General features: G+C 34.4%; 1 protein-coding gene across 8 annotated transcripts in view; it reads left to right on the forward strand.

Annotated features, from left to right (window-relative positions):
• Positions 1–22,857, forward strand: part of LOC105492138 (lamin tail domain containing 1) — a 152,022-nt gene that overhangs the window by 84,118 nt on the left and 45,047 nt on the right. For 3 of the 8 annotated variants that reach the window (XM_071072020.1, XM_071072021.1, XM_071072018.1), the window contains exons 2-5: positions 3,469–3,698; positions 6,432–6,612; positions 20,305–20,491; positions 21,038–21,157. In XM_071072020.1, the coding sequence (XP_070928121.1) occupies positions 3,527–3,698; positions 6,432–6,612; positions 20,305–20,491; positions 21,038–21,157 (660 nt within the window). In that variant the 5' untranslated portion in view covers positions 3,469–3,526. The other 5 variants (XM_011759096.3, XM_011759095.2, XM_011759097.3 and 2 more) reach the window with 5 other exon arrangements.

The following is a 22,857-nucleotide window of genomic DNA, read 5'->3' on the forward strand; positions in this document are numbered from 1 at the left end:
CCAACAGACACATGAAAAAATGCTCATCATCACCTGGCATCACAGAAATGCAAATCAAAACCACAATGAGATACCATCTCACACCAGTTAGAATGACGATCATTAAAAAGTCAGGAAACAGATGCTGGAGAGGATGTGGAGAAATAGGAACACTTTTACACGATTGATGGCAGTGTAAAGTAGTTCAACCATTATGGAAGACAGTGTGGCAATTCCTCAAGGATCTAGAACTAGAAATACCATTTGACCCAGTGATCCCATTACTGGGTATATACCCAAAGGATTATAAATCCTGCTACTATAAAGACACATGCAAATGTATGTTTCTTGTGGCAGTATTCATAACAGCGAAGACTTGGAACCAATCCAAATGTCCATCAATGATAGACTGGATTAAGAAAATGTGGCACATATACACCATGGAATACTATGCAGCCATAAAAAAGGATTGGTTCATGTCCTTTGTAGGGACATGGATGAAGCTGGAAACCATCATTCTCAGCAAACTATCGCAAGAACAGAAAACCAAACACCGCATGTTCTCACTCATAGGTGGGAACTGAGCAATGAGAACACTTGGACACAGCATGGGGAACATCACACACTGGGGCCTGTTGTGGGGTGCGGGAATGGGGAAGGGATAGCATTAGGAGATACACCTAACGTGAATGACGACTTAATGGGTGCAGCACAACAACATGGCACATGTGTACATATGTAACGAACCTGCACGTGGTGCACATGTACCCTAGAACTTAAAGTATAATAAAAAAATAATAATAGAAAGAAAAATGTCTGGTATGGGGAATGAATATTGAAGCACTCACAAATTTAAAGCCTTCAGAAGTTTTTCTCAGCTGACAGAATTTTATTTGTCCAAAAGATGCTGGAAAATACGAGCAGGCTCTCTGATAGAACCAATGAGGTCATAATGACTTTATGCTAATATATGCAGTTCAAGTAGAGAAAGTTTTAATAGCTAGAAAACCATCCAGACTGGTACAGGTAGGGAGACTAGGAGAGTGACAAGAAATGACAAGCCCATTTTTAATTCTTTACTAAAAGTAAGTCAAAATTTATAAATCTTCTGATGCTGTATTTACATAATTGGCCCGTAATGTTCATAAGGAATTTTGCTACATCTCTGAGATGGAAGAAATGCAGTCAAACGTTTACTTTCCTTTAACTTACCTTATGTGTTATACGTCTTGACTTTTTCTTTTCGACTTTTTAAAACAGTTACTTTATTATCTTTAAAAATCATTTTTGAATCTATGTTAGAAGATATTTTAGTATTATTTCTGAAAGCAGGCATTATTCATGGTACCTAGCCAGTTTTTAAGAAATAGTAGAATCTTATTAACTATTTTTAATAAACTCAATCATCCAGTAATCATCATTTATATATCTTATTAGTGTATATAATCATGTACTTTCATATTTGTTAATTTTATTGTCATACTATCATTATCATGAAACATTAAGTGTGAGTGTTTTACACAGAGTAGAAACTGAATTAAGTGATTTCTTCTAAATCATACTGCTGGCAAAACTAGGCGAAGAATTTAGGTGTTCTGGTTTTGATTTTACTATTTCTACCAATAGGCTTCTTTTTGCATTGAAGTTTTATGGTTTCTATTCTTGCTGCCTAGCTGTTTCCATGTGCTCGAAGTATTTGTCAAGAAAGAGAGAGAAGGGAAAAAAAAAAAAAGAAGAAAAGAGTTGTGATTAATTTCCCCAGTATGTACATACTGGCCTTGACTCTTAAAAATACAAAACAAGATATCAATAATTTTGGTGGCAAAGTCTGGTAGAAGATACAGCTCTCCTAAGAGCAAATTACTTTATTTAATGTCTGCAAACTGCAAAGAAGGTACAGCATCAACATAGTAATTGTTCAGAAACTGGAACTTGGTTACTATGGAGACATTACCTCATAGTTCTAAGAGGCAGTGTTGGCCAGATGCAACAATTGTAGTCATAAAGGTCTCTTTGCAAAGTTACTGCCCTGTCTCTCAAGCTGCTTCCAGTGAACGCTACACACCTTCACCGTGGTTTGTCTGATATCCTTAGCCAAGATCAGGATTGGCTATGTTGGTACTTACATATCCTCATGAGAATTCTGGTTCTGGTGCTAGTTTGGTAAAGAAATTATTAAACCTGGTTGATGCTTGAAGGTAGTTGGATTAACAGGTGAGGTCACTTTGGAAAGAAAAATCTGCCTTGAACCTCAGCGATATTCATCATCTGATGTTATGATCTACTTTCCTAGGAAAGAAAAGAGACTTCTCTTCTAGTCAAGATGAAAGATACATGAGACATTCAGGAAGCTCTGGAGGCAAATGCAGAATAAAGTCTATGAACAGGAAGATAAGATGGAGAAACAAGAACAGTGAGCCTGCATAGATGCGACAAAAGCAGAGTTAGAGCTGAGTTATAGAGGAGGAATGATGGCATGCTTGACCGCTTTTGTTTTAATACCTTATGAACCAGTTAGAATTAGAATACATCTCACAAATTTTCTAGAAATAAAGGACTGTAGCATGCAGCTAGTTCCACAACTACTGTTTTATAAGGTTCTAGTCCTTGAGAAGTATAAAAATCCACCTGGACAGATCTCCACAGTATAAGACCTAGCTGAGATTCCAAAGTTCCCATTTAATATGTTAAGGCAATTTACAGAAATAGTTTCTTTCTAGAACTATTTTACAGAACTGTAAAATAATTGTACTGAAGCTTATGAACCTTGTTCAAATGATTGTGCACTAGTTAACAAATGCTTTTATAGTTATAAAAAAGGAAATCTTTGTTCATGGTAAGATTCACTTAGTACGTACTAAAAATAGTACGTGAAAATGATCTTTTTTCTCTCTCTTTTATGTCATTCCCTCCAATACACATACACACACACAAACATGTACAGTTTATTTGAAGGCAGACATTCACTAAACAATCTTAATATAGAAAAGGTAGTTAAGCAGCAACAGGAATTAAAGGAAAAGCATAAAGGAAACAATGATATATTAAACCAGAATTATAATCATGATTTTATGGTAATGGAAATGGGAAATATGATAAATGATCAAAGTGGAGGTATAAATGGCTTATAAAGTCTCAACTTAGAGTAAAAAACTACATTTAAAAGCCTGGAAGGAGATGGTAAAATGTCTTGGTGGTGGTATTGTAATGATTAGTATTAGTTTTTTTCTACTTACACATTTTCAGAACCATCTACAATAGAAATTTGTTAATTTTCAAATATTTTAAAGCATATAATAAATTGATAATAAAGTGTTTTATTTAGATTGTTAGAACTAGAAATACAAGATGTTATTATGCTTGTGTTGGATGCATATTACCTTTGAAAAGCAGAATTCTGGGTAATAATGATAGCCCGTGCTTCTTTTATTAACAGCCAGTTTTACTTTCTTATTTATTTGTTTTGTTTATTATATTTTTTGTACACAGAAGAGAAGACAAACTTGGAACTCCCCCAGTATATTCTTTAGTACATTTTTCCCCAAAGATGGTGGGTTCAGTTGCCACAACACTGCCATTGTCATCTTCACTATCCAGTGGAATGCCTCTTGGTTACCATCTGTCTAGTCCTCAGATTAGTGGAGTAACTATATCAACAAGTGGACAATTGACTTCTAAAGCTACTGCAGGTAGCTGTTCCCGAATGGAAAACAGTTTGGGTAAGCAAAATATGAACCCCATATTTTTAGAGTACTTTTAAAGCACATATTTCAATACATTGCATATATGACTCTCAGCCAGAATGATGTTTTATTATTAGTCCCCCAAAATGCTAACTTCTTAGCATCTTTTGAAAAGTAACTTAACTATGGTCATCACTGATCCTAGAACTGGGGTGTTAAATTCAGGCCACATACATGCATGTGCCAAATATATCATCCTTATAATTAAGATATCTTGAGTTATCATGATGGTTCATGAGTTGACTGCTAACATACATTAGAATTGCTAGAGATTAAAAATTCCAATGTATAGCATTAACTGCCCTTTCTCTGAACACTGCCAGAAGGATTAAGCCATATCTTGTGTACTTTGTGCCTTTAGGAGATGTATGGCTTAAGTAAGGAATAGACAGATAGATGAGACAAAGCTGTAACATAAAGTAGGTATAAAATAATGGAGAGAAAGTGGTAAAAAAATAAGGAGAACTTGAAGGAGAGGAAAATGAAAACAGTACTATGATCACAAAAAGTAAAGTTTTGACTGTTATCAACAATGTGCTCAGCAATACCCATGCTCTAGGGTGTTTGTTTCTCACCATGATTAGGGAACTTTGAGGGTATGTTTTTGTGGTTTACTGAAAACACTATCATCCTTTAAAACACAGGACCTACTGTTTTTCTACAATGTTAGGCATCAGGTAGAGTACTTAACATCTCAGCATCTCATTTTCCACCACTGCAAAATGGAGATTAAAATAGAAATGTCACAGGGCTATCCGAAGGATTAAATTTTATGAAAATTACCTAGCACATAATAAATACTCAATAAACATTAGTTGTTCATCTGAACATACCTGTAATCACCTTCTTTTAAAATAGACCAGATTTGGAGTTTGTGTTTCAATTGCCAATCAACTAACAAGTTTCAAAACTGGTAGCACAAATAGTCCAGTGACTATCTGATGCCTCCATTATCCTCTACCATTCTGTACTCATTTACAGTCTGGCTGCCCCTCATCTATATTTCATTTTGTTTCTGATATTTTAAAAAAATCTTTGATGTGGGTTATATAGGGTTTTTTTCTCCTGCCATTATGGTCATATTCCCTATGTTTCATTTTTTGTATGACAAGTATAAAATTTCCCAAGAAACCTCCTAAGTTTACACTGACCTTTAGGATGACCAAAACCCACATACTGAAAATGTAAATACAAATTTTAGATCTGGGAAGAAAAGATTTTCTGTCATTCATCATTATATCATCATGGCATATGTTCTATATTTGGGTTAAACTTTGGCTCCTTGCAATGGGGCAAAAAAAATGAAATACAGTGGCTTCCCCTTACAGTATGGGAGCTGAATTGGGATGTAGTCTTCTCCTTCCATTACTGTAGATTCCACTTCTCTAGATAGATGTCTAGGTTCACTGAGATTTGTTGCACTTGGTTCACTGCCATCTTTTGTTCTAGACAAAATAACAACTGGGACCAAAGTTAATGTGTCTTCTTTTCTCTTGAAATAGCAAGGCCTTTATTTCTCGAGATGACCTGTTAAGAAAGATGCTGTATATTATCCTTTCCCAAAGGAATTTAAGGATTAAGGAAGTACTCAACTGAGAATGAATTAATGTAATTCCAAATGTTTCTTTTTTTCTCAACAAAATACTTTGAGGAATCTTCTTTAAGAACGATGATTTCATTCCTTTATATCTTTCACCTTGTTTTGGTTTTGCTAAAGATGTAACATTCAAACTCTAGATTGTCTTAATCCTTTGAGGATTTTGGACCGAGAGTCACATTAACCAAAACTCTGTACTGTAATAATAGCTATCATTTATTAGCAGATAAATATTAAATATTATGCTAGACACCTACATGATCTCCAGCTCTCTTATCTCCTTACACAATGGAGTGATATCTTTATTTTATGTTCAGGAAAATGGAAACATGGAAAATTTACATCACTTGGCTTAGTAAATGGCAGAACTAAAATATAATTACAAGTCTGTCTAAATGCAAGATTCATTGTTCTTTCCACTTCATCACGATGCATCTTTGTGGTGTAACTCTCTTTGCGGATGTATTATTAGATTTGTCCAGAATGGCTCTTTATGTTTAAAATTATGAAACCTATTTTGTATTTGAATCAAAGTAGTGAGGATTTAAAAGAGCAAACTTCTAATAGGACACTAGAATCTGATTAAGCATTACTTTATCTTTCTAATAAAGTATTTTAATTAAATAGAGGAAGTTTATGTCTTTACCTGACAAAAGTACTAACCATTGTAGGAAAGGATTCACATGAGGTTTTAATTTATGGGTGGCCATTTGGAAATTTTAGCATACATGAAGTAGAATAAGGCTATATTTATATGTAACATATCTAAATTTGACAGAATCAAATGTTTTTCCTATTTAAAAATTGATGATGCTTCTAGTACAACTAAATAATCAGTTAAATAGTCATTTTACTAATGATATAATTTATTGTTTAAGATAACTGAAATAATCTCTAGGAATTGAAGATGTCACTATAAATATCCACTTACTGATTATTTTATGGATTTTTGTTTAAGGCTTCTAACTATTCTTATTAACTGTGATAGTGATATTAAAATGTAAAAATATAATTTTGTAGAAGCAGAGAATAAAGATAATGGCTTTGGGTCCTTTTAATGTCATTTTATTTACTTCTCTCCTGGTTACTTATTTCTTTGGTTTATTTGAAAGATGCCGGCCCCTTCTTGGTTCCAAAGAAACAGGATGAATCACCCATGATTGGGGATGGAGAAGATTATTTCCTTTCTCTGTTTGGTGATTCAAAGAAACTTATAACACACTCAAAGCACACTCAGAAAACTTTAAAATACTTTTCTATGATTCTTGAAGAAGTTGGCCAATTTACCGCCAGGTACGTATTTTATTTGAACTACTTAATTTCTTCTGTCAGGGTAGGACAAATAAGTCAGCAGAAAATAAAGTTCTAATCTGTAGTTATATGCATTATTTTATCTAAACAATACTCAGTTCATTGAAATGTAACTGTTTCATCTTCTGAGCAATTAAAATAAATTGATAAAATGGTCTAAAGAACCAAACAAAAAATGTGAATTCTTCAAAGATGCCAGAGTAAACAGTGCTAAGTAATCTTTACTAATAGGGTCAACTCAATTATTCAAGACACTTTTTTATTGTTGTCAAATTATTTAGATGGATCTAATATATATATTTTCTTCTAGTAGCTCTTGAGTTCAAGACAGAAGGAGAAAGATAAATTTTTACTTCATTGATCCATTTTTATGACTGTTAGTATCTATGCAAAAAGAAATTGATCAAGAAGAAAGTTGATATTAGGACTAAAATAAAAGAGTTATGATCTATTCATTTATATTAATATAACACTGCCTTATTTATTATGTGAACAATATGAATTTGAAATGCTAGTAATAAGCATATGTTGATAGAAGTCATTAGATGGCTAAAAGAAATCAGAGTTGAGGGTCAGATATGAAGGAAATTTTCTCTCCCTTTATGCCATGTTTCCTAAAATCAATCACCCATGCCCTATTACAATTTAACAGTGGAGAATACCTAAGCATTTGCTCTACTATCTAAAAACACCTCATCAGATCCTTCATTCAGTACCTACTATGTTAAAATTATGGGCAGTTTAGGACAAAATAAAATGTTTAAAGCTTCTGTTAAAATGCAATCCTATTAAAAATGGTGGTGTAGAAGCAAGCTGTTTTCAGTCCCTATCCAGCCACCCCAGAAAACAAAAACAAATATACAGTGCCAAGATTATCATTATCATCAGCAGTACCTCAGAACTCAAATATGAGGATGAGAGAATTCCTGAGGCCACAGAGAAGTGAAAAACACTCATATAATAATTAAGCTCTCCAGAGGTCAAGGACAAAGAGAAGAGCCTAAAAGCTGCAAGAGAAAAGAATATGTCTAGCAACAGACTTCTCAGTGGAAACCAGGTAGGTCAGGAGGGAATGAGACAATGTTTTTAATGTGTTAAAACCGTGCTATCCAAGAATAGTGTATCCAACCAAGCCATATTTCAAATATGAAGAGATAAAATCTTTCCCAAACAAAAGCTAAGAGAATTCACCACCACCAGGCCTAGCTTATAAGAAATGCTAACGAGAGTTCTTCAATCTGAAAGAAAAAAACACTAATGTTCAAAAAGAAAACACTTGAAAGTATAAAATCTCTGGTAAAATTAAGCACATGGAAAAACCCAGAATTGTAATTGTGGTATACAATCCACTCATTACTCTAGTGTGAATCCCAAAAGACAAATCTATCAAAAACAGTAATAGCTATAGCAATCTGCTAAAAGATAGGCAGTATAAAAATATGTAAATGGAGAAAAGTAACAGTCAAAATATAGAAGGATGGCATTCTAATCTAGAGATTTTTTGTTTCTATTCTTTCTATTCTTTCCTTCGTGCTTTAAGTGTTCATCTCTTTAACTTGTCATAGCTGTAAGATGTTTTTTGTAAACCTCGTGTAACCACAATGCAAAAACCTATAATAGATTCACAAAAAATAAAAAGCAATGAATTAAAATATACTACCAAAGAAAATTACTTAACCACAAAAGAATATAGTAATAAAGGACAAAAGGAAGAGACGAGTTATAAAACAACCCCAAAACAAGAAATAAGTTCTTCTTATCAATAATAATACTGAATGTAAATGGACTCGATTCTCAAATTAAAAGGCATAGAGTGGCTTAGGGATAAGGAAACAAAATCCAGCTGTATGCTGCCTACAAGAAGCCCACTTCACCTACAAAGCACACAGACTGAAAGTGAAGGGATGGAAAAACATATTCCATTCAACTGGAAACAAAAAAAAGGCGTAGCTATACTCATATCAGATAAAATAGACTACAAATCAATGACTATAAAAAGAGACAAATAAGGTCACTATATAATGATAAAGGGGTCAATTCAGCAAGAAGGTATAATAATTATAAATATCTGTGCACCCAACACCAAAGCTCCCAAGTATATAAAGCAAACATGAATAGATTTAAACAGAGATATAGACTGCAGTACAGTAGTAGGGCACTTTAACATCGTATTTTCAGTAATGGACAGATGAACCAGACAAATCACAAAGAAACGTCAGAGTTAAATTGCACACTAGACCAATTAGGCCTGACATGTGCAGAACATTTCACCCAATTGCCTCAGAATATACATTCTTTCATCAGCACATGGAACATTTTCCTGAATAGACTCTCTCTTAAGCCACAAAACAAATATCAAAAAAGTAAAAATTATGTCATGTACTTTTGTGACCACATTCAAGTAATTATGTCAAGTAATTTTGTGACTAGAAATCAATAAGAGGAACCTAGGAAGATACACAAACACATGGAAATTAAGAAACATGCTTCAGAGCAACCGATGGATCAGTGAGGAAATTGAGAAGAAAACTTAAAAATGTCTTGAAACAAATGGAAATGGAAACACAACGTATCAAAATCTCTGGGATACAAAAAAAAGCAGTACTAAAAGGGAAGTTTATAGCAATAAATACCTGTATCGAAAAAGTAGAAAAGCTTCAAGTAAACAATCTAACAATGCATCTCAAGGAACTAGGAAAGCAAGAAAAAAACGAACTGAAAATTAGTAGAAGAAAACAAACAATAAAGATCAGAGAAAAATAAATGAAATTGAGACTAAAAAAAAATAGATCAACAAACAGAAAGTTGGTTTTTTCCATGATGTTGAATCGTATCAAATACTTTTTACATATCTAGTGAGATGATCATATAGTTTTCCTTTTTTAATGTTAAACACCCCTGTACTTTTACAATAAACATTTGGTCATGTTTTTTTTTTTTATTTTTTATTTTTTATTTTTTTCCTTTGAGACAGAGTCTAGCTCTGCCGCCCAGGCTGGAGTGCAGTGGCCGGATCTCAGCTCACTGCAAGCTCCGCCTCCCGGGTTTACGCCATTCTCCTGCCTCAGCCTCCCGAGTAGCTGGGACTACAGGCGCCCGCCACCTCGCCCGGCTAGTTTTTTTTTTGTATTTTTTAGTAGAGACGGGGTTTCACCCTGTTAGCCAGCATGGTCTCGATTTCCTGACCTCGTGATCCACCCGTCTCGGCCTCCCAAAGTGCTGGGATTACAGGCTTGAGCCGCCGCGCCCGGCCATTTGGTCATGTTTATGTTTTAATATACTGTTTGAATTCCATTTGTTAAAATAATGTTTCAAATTTTTGCCTCAATGTTTGTAAAGATTATTGGTCTGTAGTTTTCTTTTCCTGTAATGTCCTTGTCTCTTTTGGTATCAGGGTATGTCCACTCTTTATGAAATGAGATGGGATATAGTTTCTTCTTTATCCTTTTCTAGAAGAGATTGTGTAGAAGTAATTTTTTTTCATAAATGTCTTATAGAACTTATTGGCGAAGCCGTCTGGGCCTAGAATTTCTTTGTGGTAAAGTTTTAAAACTATAAATTGTTTTAAAATAGATATTAGGTTATTTTAATTATTTCTTCTTGAATAAGCTTGGGTAGTTTGTGTCTTTCAAGAATTTGTCCATTTTTATCTAAGTTGTCAATTTCTTTTGCATAATGTCATTTATAATATTCTCTTATTATCCTGTATAGTCTTTATACAGGATAATCTTTATAACTGTAGAATCTTTATTGGTATCACCTTTCTCATTTCTCATATGGTCATCTGTGTCTTCTCTTTTCCCTGATCAGTATCACTGGAGATTTAGTTTTATTGAGCTCAAAGAATATGTGTTTGGTTATATTTGTTTCCCCTATTTTTTGTTTTTTATTTAATTGATTTTCATTTTGGGCTACATTCCCTTTCTTCTACTTTGGGCTTTATGTGATTTTTTTTCTCCCCTAATTTTTTAAGGTGAAATTTGAGGTCATTGATTTGACACCTTCTTCTCTTCTTATACTACAGGTATTTGGTATTACAAATTTTCCTCTAGGTACAGCTTAGTGGCATCCCACAAATTTTAATATGTTGTATTTTTATTTTCATTCAGTTCAAAATACTTTCTAATTTTCATTTTCTTTTTGATCCTTGGGTAATTGAAAAGTGTGTTATTTAGTTTCAAAGTGTTTTACAGATTTTTCAGTTCCAGTGGTTTTCCAGGTATCTTCTTGTTATTGATTTCTAATTAAATTCCATTGTGGTCAAAGAACTTACTTTGTATAACTTGAATCCTTTTATATTTACTGAGACTTATTTTATAGCCAGGATATTAATTATTCTGGTAAATGTTCTAGGTGCACTTGAAAAGAATATATGTTCTGCTGTTGTCTAGTAGAGTGTTTCACGTCAACCATGTCATGTTGGTTGATAGTGTTGTCTACTGTGTTTTTGCTGATTTTTTGACTACTTGTATCAATTACTGAGAGAGAGGTATTAATATCTACTAAAGTTGTGGATTTGTTGATTTCTCCCTTGCAATTCAATCACTTTTGTTTCATGTATTCTAAAGCTTTGTTATTAGATGTAGAAACAGAAACATTTAGGAATGTTATATTCTTCTGATGAATTGATCCTTGTATCATTATGAAATGACTTTCTTTATCCTGGCAATATTCTTTGTTCTGAAATATATTTTGTCTGATGTTAAGATAGCCACAGGAGCCTTCTTTTTACTGGTGTTAGCATGGTATATATTTTTCCATACTTTAACTTTTGAACTATTTGTGTCTTTATATTTAGAGTGCATGTCTTGTAGGTAGCATATAGTTGAGACTTGCCCTTTTAGCCAATCTGAAAAATGTCTTTTCATTGGGGCATTTAAACTATTTACATTTAAGGTTATCATTACTGTGATTAGGTTAAGTCTACCATCTTGTTATTTGTTTTCTCTTTGTCCCAGTTTTTCTCATTTCTTCAATATTTTCAAGATCTTGCTCTACTACCTTTTGTCTAAGTTGTTTCTAATAAATTTTCTGTCATTCTTATATTTGCTCCTCTGCACAAATATGTCTCTTTTTTCCCCCTCATTCTGCTTTTAAGATGTTCTCATTATCATTGTTTTTGGGAGATTTGATTATGATGCGCCTTGTGTAAATTTCTTCACATTTCCTATGCTTGAGGTTGTTACACTTTTTTGATTAGCATATTTATAGATTTTGAATTTTAAAATTCAAAGTGGAAAATTTTTTACCATTATTTCTTCAATATATTTTGCCCCTGCTTCCTCTCTCCTTTTAAGGGACTCCAATTTCACATATATTAGGCCACTTGAAGTTGTACCATAGTTTACTAATGCTCTGTTATTTTTTATCTTTCTATGTACTTTTTCCTCTGATTGTTTCTTTTTGGATAGTATCTATCATTATGTTTTCCTATTCACTGATCTTTTCACCTACAATGACTACTATTATGTTAATCCCATCCTGTGTATTTTTAAATCTCAGTCATGTCTCTACATTTTCAACGTACAAATACAGTTATAAGGATGTTTCCTTTTCTACTGTTTCTAACATCTGTGTCAGTTCTGCATCATTTTTGATTGATTTTTCTCCTTGTTATGGGTTGTATTTTTCAATTTATTTGCATGCCTGGTAATTTTTTATTGTATGCCAGAAATTGTGGATTTTACCTTGTTTGGGGGCTAGAATATTTTTGTATTTCTATGAATTTTCATTTCTTGAGTTTTTTTCTGGGATCCACTTAAGTTACTTGGAAATAGTTTAAGGCTTTAAGGACTAGCTTTTATAGCTTGTTAGGTGGAAACAAAGCAATATCTTCACTTTGTTATTATTCTCCACTACTGAGGCAAAAGTCTCCTTAGTACTCTATGCAAGGTCCCATTAATTGTGAGGTTTTTCAGTCTGGCTGGTGGGAACTTCCTTACACTGTGAGAGCTTCAAGTACTGTTCCTTCTAATCTTTTCAAAATGGTCTTTTTCTACAGCCTTGGGGCATTTACTCAAATACATGTGCTGATCAATCTTCTGCTAAATACTCAAAGGGGACCGTGTGAAAATCGCCAGTGCTCTTTTTGCAGCTTCCCGTGTTTGATACTCCACTTGTGACCTCCAGCCACCTTGGTCTCTCCAGACTCTCAGCTCCATCTCCTCAAGTCAGAGAGGATGCACCTTCCATGATGCAGCCTGGAAATTTTCTCGAGAAATAATCTGGGAAAAATTTAAGTCTCACTACCTTTCTCTTCTGTCTCTCAAGTATCACTATTCTTTGTTGACCAGTATCAAATATCTTCAAAAATACTGTTTCATATATTTTTCCAGATTTTTAGTTGTTTCAGATGGAAGGTCAAAGTCATTTCTTGTAGCTTCATCTAGGCTGGAAACAGAAGCTGATTCTCAATTCGGTTGTTTTCAATCAAAGCTGTTGTTTCTTTCCTACTACCACCCACTATCTGTAGGGATTTGTTTAATATCTGCCAGCAGAAGAAGAAAAAAAGGAGTTGTAGGCAAACAGGAAACAAAGTAGAGACATTATTAGGATTTTTCACTAGTTACACATGCTCTCTGACCCTATATCCAAGACCTTACCTTGGCTTCAAGTTTAGTTCTAAATGTCTCAGGTGTGATCAAAGTATATTAAGAAAGCTAACTTCTCATTCATCCTCCATCTCAACCCCCAAGAAATTCTGCATCCTACATGTCTATAGTCAAAATGATAGTAAGCTCTGAATTCAGATGGGCCTCACTGAGATCGTGATAAACACACGAATGGTTCTGGTTTAAAACAATTTTGAGGCTGCAAATATCCTCATCTTCCCATAGGATTCTTATTCAGACTAATCCCCATTTATTTTTCCCTTGGATGATTTAGAACCTTGTAGTAGTGATGTACAAATTTACATCTCCATTACATTAAGGATCTACCATCAAAACTTGTAGGCATCAGGGTTCTTATAGTCCCAATGAACTGAATTAAGTTCCCTGAGTCTTTCTAAGTTTGTCCTTTAAAAATTTAAGGACTCTTAAATGCTGTATCCCCTAATCAGCCCATATGCCCCCAACTAAAAACACCTATATGGGAAATGTTAGGTATATACAGGTTGGAAGAACTGGAACTTCAAAGATAATTTTAGCAAACTGCAGAATATCAGAAACTTAAAAGCAGACAAATAGCATGGAGCTATCAAGGAGAGCCCAACAAATAGGTAAATTAGTGCTTAAATAATGGAAAGTAATTTTGTTTAAAAAGTGACCCAGCCATGTTTCTCCCCAATCTCTTTATAAATAAACACTGTGCAAAGGCTACTGATGGTGATTGCAACATCACTCTCCACTCTCAGCCAATCACAAATTATATGTAGAGGTCTCAAGTCACTTTCCTACTAAAGGTAAATGGGAAGGCTGGCAAGGAAGAGAAAAAGATAACTACTAAAGATTGTGTGACAGCAGATTAACAGCCTGCCTCTGGGAATTTCCATGCATTGATCTTATATCAAAAAGGAGGCAAATAAAGGGCTCTGATATGGACAATGTTGTTTTTTCCTTCAGACAAGAACATTTATTCTATGTATTCTATGTATATGCATAAAATAAAAATTTAAGGTTAATGAATAAGCACTTTGCTTGTATGATGAAGGATTTTTGAAAAGCAACTGTAAATATCCAGCTATATGTATAATAACAAAGGAATAGCTGAGCTATTCCAGGGTCTTACCTGTTTAAAAACAAAAGTCAAATTAGTGCTCATCTTCCCAGGCAGAAAAAGCAAGTCTGAAAAACAAAAGGATGCTCTCTCAAAAAATAAAAGCAACCTGCAGAGAATTTAGTAACAGTAAGATGAGGATGACATAATGGTGTTCTAGGGATGTCAAAGAGTAAAATGTTACACCCAAAATTTGGCAAGAACCATAATGATAATGCAAAAGAAAAAGAAGAAGAAATTTTGACGTAAATTGTTCAAAAGTGAGCCTCTATACAAAAGGCATTCTCATACAATGCAGGTGAGACCAGTATTTTGAAGGGAATTTGATAGTGTATATCGAGAGATTTCATAGAAGGTTACACCCATTATTTTCATAATTCCTCCTCTGAGACACAAAATCCAGAGTGATAGCCTGACATTTAGATCCACTTTTCTCCTGAAAACAGTGGCCAATTTTGACAGCCGTAACTAAGAGGCTGAGAAGTTAGAAGTTGTTCTCAAGATTCATAGGACTGGGTGAATAAAACTTGGCATTTAGGGCCTATAAAAAACAATGGAGGGTCACTTGAGGCTTTCAGTTGGAAATTCAAGGAAAGACGAAGAGTAAGGCTATATGCAAAACAGACCAGTACAGTGTCAAATTATTTCACATTTAATTTAAAGTGATTTGTTCCCAACTTAGATGCCTACCAGAAGCAAAAGTAAATCTTGAGTGAAAAAATATTATACAGAACCTTAAATTATCTCTGCAGTTTCTTCTCTGTAATACTAGGCACTAAACAAAAAACAAACAAACAAAAAAACATGTACAAAAGATAAGAGTTGACCAAACACCAAGATTAAAAATGGACACCAGAAACAGGCCTAGAAGGTCCAGACATTGTAGTCATCTGACCAGGATTTCAAACTAGCAATGACTAAAATATTCAAGTAATTAAATGACAAGATAAAAAATTTAACATAAACCTGGGAACTAAAAGGATCATAAACAAGTTCTTGAAGTAAAAAAAAAAAAAAAAAATCCAATAACGGAAATTATTATTTCAGTAGGTGGGTTTAAAATTACACTTAATATAACAGAAGAGAAAATTGCTGAACTGGAATATTCTCAGAAGTAAATATCTAGACTGAATCACAGATAGCAAGGTTATAAACAAGCATAAGAGACAAATAAGACAATATTTTGTTTTAATCTACTTCTAATTAAAGGCACTGAAGGAGAAGAAAGATTGAGGTAGAATGGTATTGATGGAAATACAGGAGAGAATTTTCCCAGACTAATGAAAGACATCAAGCCAAATATTCAAGAAGTACTACCAACGTCCAACAGGATAAAAGACAGAAAACAAGCCAGCAAACAAACCTAGATACATTGTTTAAAAAAAAAAAATTAAAAAAAAACTTTTTAAAACAGAAGATGCAAAAAAAAAGTCTTAAAGTCAACCAGAGAAAAAGGGCATTTGCCCTCAAAGAAATAACCAAAATATTGGCTAGCAGTTGGTTTATCAACAGAAAAATAGAATAACGAGACACTAGACTAAATATCCAATGAGGACATTGGAACTGAAACTGTAGGCCAACTGGGCAACATTTCTGACAAACTGACTCTAAAATCACAAGAAATATATATTAGTGTTCTATTGCTGCCATAATAAATTATCACCAACTTAGTGACTTAAAATAACATGAATAGCACCCACTTATTAACACATAGTTCCCTAGGTCATAAGTCTGGTTTGTCTCAGCTGATTTCTTAGAGTTTTACAAGGTCAAAATAAAGATGTCAAACCGGCTCTTATCTGGACACTGAAATAAATCTGCTTCCAAGCTCTTTGAGGTTGTTGGCCAAATTCAATTCTTTGCAGTGATAGTACTTCCTTACTAACTGTCAGCATGCAGTCACCCTTAGCTTCAAAAGGCTTCTCCTCAGTCCTTGCAGATGAGAACCAGCAACGGTGCATCAAATCCTTCTTGTATTTGGAGTCTCTCTGACTTCCCTCCCACTGCAGCTCTCTTCTGCTTCCAGCTGGAGTAAATTCTCTAATTTTAAGGGTTCATTGATTAGATTAATTCCACCTGAATAACCTAGGCTAATCTCCCTATGTTAACATCCATAGCTTTAGTTATATCTGCAAAGTTCTTTTTGCCATCTAACATAACATACCTACAGGATCCAGAGATTAGAGATAGACATCTTTGGGCAGCTATTTTGCTTACCACAAAGGGTTAAAGTCTAAAAAGAGTTAACACAATATTGGAAAAGAAAATGAGAGGGGACTTGTCCAAACAAAATCAAGACTTCGTCTAAAACAATACAAATTAAACCCATTTGGCATAGACACAGGATGAACAGCTAGATCAACGGAACAGCTAGGAAGTCTTATAATATTCAGAAACTTGCTGTTTGACTAAGCTGACGTTACAAATCAGCAGGGAGATGATGGACAATCTAATAAACCCAAGTAGGAAAATTAGCTCCTTATATGAAATACACTCTCACACACATATATACAGACAAATAAAGCTGTTCAAAGCAAATTATTGAAACATTTAAAAGAAAATATGACATAAGAGCAGGGAAAGTTTTCTTATATAGGACACAAAAAGCAGAAACTACAAAGAAAAAGATTGATAAATTTTATTACAGTAAAAATTTTAGAAATATAAACTGTACCATAAGAAACATTACAGATGAAGCATTTTTAAAGTCTCTTCTTGCAGAAAATATGTGCATATAATTAAATACTATGCTATGAATACCACAAATCAATTATAAAAATGTAAATTCAGAAAAGTGAATGAAATGATATGAACAGGTAATTCATTGAAGGAGGAAACTGAGTGGCCAATAAGCAGCTTGTGTAACTGCACTATAATCAGAGAAAAACAAATTTAAATGCAATGAGATTCCATTTTGTACCTATGATAGGAAAAAAAATAAGAAGGCTGAAAATTTGAAGTGTTTATAAGGATATGGGAAACAAGAAGAGGAAATAGTATGTGTGTGCATGGTGAGTGAAGCCTACAGCAGCATGAAGTATGCTCTTGCAAGGAATTCTTTATGGTTGCAGTTTAAGCATAAGGTAGGAAGTAAGGAAAAGGGGGTTAAAGAAGCTGACAGATAAGGTAGGGCTTTGTTTGAGTGCTGTGATGTTTGTGTTTTCTATAGAAGGAAATGGTAAGATATTGAAGGATTTCCAGGAGGGAAGCAGAAATAGGTTTGGATTGTACAAAGATTGCTCTGGAAGCAAAGTGGAGAATGTTTAGAAGGGGGTAAGCCTGAAGACAATAGTTAGGATGTTGATCCAATGTCTCACGGAGATGACGAGAACGTGATAAAGACAGCAGTCACAGGGATGGAGAGAAGATGTAAACAGATGCCACTAAAGAGGAAGAATCAGCAGAACCCGGTCACGAATAAGGAATGAAGGATAAGAAACTAGGACAGTAATGGAAGTTTCAGGCTTGGCCAACAGGGTAAATGATGTAATTCACTGGAATAGTTTTCTAGTTGGGAGAGTAAATTTACAACAGGCCAACGTGTTGGGTTCAGAGGTACCTTTTGGGACCTTGTGGTCAGTTGTTTCTGTGGATCTAAAGCTCAGTAGGAAGGTCTAGGCAAGAGATTTAGTTTTAGTAGTCATGAGTGTATTAATGGTTAGTAAACACTGTTCATGGATAACATCACCTATAAGGATAAATGGGGGAAATAAAAGAGGGCTAAGAACAGAATCCCAGGGATCAACATCTGGGAGATACGTGAAGGGCCTGGGTGAAATCTGGAAAAGGGGCTGAAAAGTAACAAGACTCTTAGAGGCAAAACAGTCGACTTCAAGAAACAAAGACAACAGTTTCCAAAAAGAGGGCATGTCTGGCAGAGGCCAATACTGAGTAGACATGAAGATATAGACTAACAGTTGCCACTCAATTTACTGATTGTGAAGGGCACTGGTCATCTGGGTCTTTGGCAGTGGTAGGTGGTTGTGAAGTAAATAAGAGGTGATTAATTAGTGACATAGCCTTTTCCAAAAGCTAGGTTGTGATGGCAGTAGGAATTGTAAGCTGGAGAAGGATTTTTCTCTTTTTTCTTTGTTAAGGTGGTAGACCCTCAAGGATATATACCTATTTGGGGGAAATAGGTAGTCCAGAGGGATAAGTTGGTGTTAAAGGAGAAAAGAAGGACAATGAGGGGACTGAGTTGCTGAAGCATCAGGAGGAGTTGGTGATTAGAGGGCTTCACTGCAGATGGGAGAGGGGGCCTCTTCCACGGAAATGGGGTGGGCTACAGAGAAAAAGTGGGCTCGGCTATAGGAGAGCCTGTTTCTAAGTAGGAAGCAGGGAAATGCACTAGTCTCTCTGATTGTCATGTTTTCTTAGTGAGATAATTTTCCAAGAGTGAGAATAGAGATATGGGGCAGGGATCTGAACATTGTTGAAGGATAGCAGAAGTTGCTGACTTGGTTCATGAAGATGACAACTTGCTGTCAATCAGCAAGGGCCCAGGTGTAGTTGGAGACCACTAAGATTTTGGTAGCAGCAATCTTTGTGTGTGCGTTTTCTAGCAGAGTTCAACCACCATGGTGTGTACAGAATTTAAACAACCTGAATGGTTAGGTCAAACTTATTTGAGATTTTACTTGTTGAGTGACACAGAAGGACAAGGGTTAACATTTATTGAGTGACCTCGGAAATGGGAATTAATGTCTCTAAACCTCAGTTTCTCTATCTATAAAATGGGGCTAAAAATACTACCTGTCTGAGTTGTTTTAAGAATTAAATGAGATAATACAGTGTTCCTCACATTTTTTTAATGTGACCTTCAATAAGAAATATGTAGAAGTATTTCAGTGAGAAATATGTATGTTATTGTGAAAATTATATGAGTTATCATGAGTCCATAAGGCCTTCACCAAAATACTTGGGGAATTATGTATTTCCAAATTCAGAATTTTGACAATTTTAGGAAAGGAAATTTTAGAACACATATTATGTAAACACCCTGTCAGGGATTACAGAAGTACCAAAAATCAAACATTAATCTTTTCACATAAAAATATATAAATATTCACACAAACCATGAACAAAGACTGTAAATAGCCTCACCTCCGTTTTGGACCAGGCATTTCTTCAAACCTGTTTTAAAAAATTTTTTTTTTGGTTTTTCAGAGCTTTTTGGATTTTGGAACTGTGGATGAGAAATTGTGGAGAATTATATAGAGAGATAGATAAATAAATAGAAACATAGACGTAGATATACATATAGAGATATTAGATAGTGTTTTTAGGTGCCTGATGTATAAGTAGTATTGTTGTTATTATTGGTACGGATGTATCTTATTTTTAAGATGGGAGTCCTCGCTTACCAAAGTGATTTTTGACCTACTAATAAGTTGTGACTCACAATCTGAAAAACGATGATATATAATGATATGTAAATGATTAGCCTGGTCCCTGGATCATACATAGTAAGCTCTCAAGGCAAGTGAAAAGGTGAAAAATACCATCTTATGTTTATTTAAAGTTTTTGCCTTTCAAAAATCTTTTAATCACAGTTGCTATTTATCTTCAGTCACTTTATCAGAAATAAAGTAAATGATTTGTCTCTTGATCTACTTTTGAGAGTTTCACGTCTCAGTGATTTTATCCTGAACAGTAGGAAATTTAAACTATTATAATTCACAACTTCCTGTGGCTTTTATACCTTGACACCTAAAATACTTTTTAGGTTTTCTTTATTTTAAGTGAAACGGATTATTTTATTGCACAGATAAAGAAATAGAACTAAAAACTCAAGCCATTTGTCTGAGGTTACAAAATATACTACTTCTATATAGAACTTGGCCAATAGAATATACAGTTTAAGAACAACTTTCAAGTACTTTATTATTCACTTCTTAAAGTGAGTCAAAAACACTCCTATCTGAAGGCACCTTACAATCTTTGTGTTTTATTTTCTAGTTCTCTTGGAGACATTGAAATAGCTGAAGTGAATGTCAAGGGTTTGTTCGTGAAGCTCATTAACTCTTCCCTTGACAAAGAAATGGCAATTGGAGATCATATTCTCCAGCAAAATGTGAATGGACAAACCATTTCTTTGTACCGATTCCTTCCAAACATTGTAATGCAGGCCAGTTCCACAGTAACAGTGAGTATAAGAGTATAAATACTGTACATTAGAATCGTACAGGACAAACTTGTTGACACTGTCAGTCTGTGGCTCAGCACTGTCTCGTTATCACTCTATCTGGATCTGTACATAAGACGTGATTTTGTTGTTGTTGGTTAATTACCGCACTTTGTCCATCTTCTGGATGTAAATTAATACCCACAGTTAAATTTCCACAGCTGTCTTCAATTTTGTGTACAATATCTTTTGTTTTTATAATTTAACTATTAAAATGAAATTCTTAATTTCCTGAAACCAAGTAAATATAAACCTGAAAAGACAAGCAAAGAGATTGCTTAGAGAACAGGTAATTAGCTGACATAGGAGGGTTCCTCTCTTTCTCGATTTTTCCTTTAATCCCTGTAGAGTAGCTGTTTGGTGTTGCATAGCTTGACATTGTATATGATATAGTCATTACATTTTAAAACCTCATCTGTTCAGAAAGAATGTGTTGCAGTAACCCTATGGCATTTACAAAATTGTGTTCAACTCCAGTGGCATTTGTCATTAACAATTTTATTACAGGTGTGGGCAGCAGCATCTGAAGCAAAGCATCAGCCTCCATCAGATTTTCTTTGGAAGGAACAAGACAAGTTTAGAACAAGTCCCGATTGTATAACAATCCTGTGCAAACCGAACGGTCAAGTTAGTTTCTGGTTCTTAACAATCGTTTTTTAAAAATATTGTGCTTATTGGGCATATCTGTATTTTTTATTCTTTTCATTTTATACAATGTGTCTAAGTGCATAAATGTCAGTAAAATTGACTTTATGCCTAAAAGATTATTTTATTGTCAGTTTCTTATAAATTTATAATTTTTTTTTAATTTCAATAGTTTTGGGGGAACGTGGTGTTTGGTTACATGAATAGCCATGTTGTCAAATGGGAGAGCACTCATTAGTTCTTAAGTGGTGGTATTCCATGGTATGTATATACCACATTTTCTTTATCCACTTGTTGCTTGATGGGCCTTTGGGCTAGTTTTTCATAGAATGGAGAGTTATCCTTATGTTTCCCATCCTCTTAGCTCGCTCGATTATTCTTTTTATCCTTAAAGCTTGGATAGAACCATCACTAAATGCCACAACACATCAGGCAAATCCACAGCATTCTCTTCCCAGTGTCAAAGGGCCCCAGAGTGTCTTACAATTTGGCAAAAATAATTTTGATATCTCATATTCCTAAGAAGCCTCTTCAACTTTCAAAGTCGAGGGAAGACTTTATTTATGATATTTAGCCTGAAGAGTGGGATAAGGAAGGTACTCGATACGGGTCTTTTCTATTTATTTTTTCATTTCTCAAATATTTATTGAGACTTCTCTATTTTAGAGCTATGCTAAGTACTGGGAATATAACAGATTAAGATATAGTATCTGCACTCAGGGAACTAATATTCTAATGAGAGAGCCTACAATATTAATTTGAAATGACTATACTCCTTATAAAATTAAGGGTATTAGCACTAGCTTTGTGTAATTTGTTCCCAGTATTTGACAATTTTATATTTTCACTCAGCCTTTCTCTTGGTATAATATTGGCATAAATATATACCCATGGACACACCATTAAGGTTCAAAGGTATTCCTTTTTGCAACAACAAAAATGTTAATCCTTTTTCAAAATGATTTTTAGATCATTTTTAAATACCTGTGTTTTTTTCTTACCCTCAGTCTAACTTACTATGTCCTATAACTACTGACCCACAAAATATGTTAACCAGAACCTATCTCTGAGTTTCTTTTTTGCTGCATTATAATCTATGTTGAGATTGACTTTCCCTTTGAAATAGACTTGGCTAATTTCTTAAGAACCATTTACTGTCTTTCTGCGGGAACAGTTGTTAGATGAGGAGAGCACCCATTAGATATAACTTAGCAGCCTTCACCCACTCAGCTTTAGATCTCCTTGTGGGCTGGAACTGAATTTTATAATACTTCTCTGATGGGGAAAGTAAGGCTACACAATCTAAGTTATTTACTTATTTTCACTGATGGGGAAAATAAGGATACACAATGTGAATTATTTACTCAGCCTCATAAGAAATCATTACTAAAACCCAGTCTAGGATTAAGGCATTCTTATCTCATAACTTTCATCATAGTTATCCACTCTGTAAGCCAGTTTGTGGTTTCTACTTTGTATGTGTGTTGCTCCAGGCACTGAGCGTTGAATCAGGCAGACCAGGTCCCTGAGCTCCTGGAATGCAGATTTTAATAAGTTTTCATTTCTTGCAACTGAATTAGGCTTTGTACTTAGACTGTTCCTTTTACCCAGTGATTTGAATGACTTTGCACATATAGAATCAGACCATTTCTGTGGGGTGATGTAAGCACAAGTAACTGTGC

Source organism: Macaca nemestrina, chromosome 10 (assembly GCF_043159975.1).
Source record: "Macaca nemestrina isolate mMacNem1 chromosome 10, mMacNem.hap1, whole genome shotgun sequence".
Taxonomy (NCBI): Eukaryota; Metazoa; Chordata; class Mammalia; order Primates; family Cercopithecidae; genus Macaca; species Macaca nemestrina.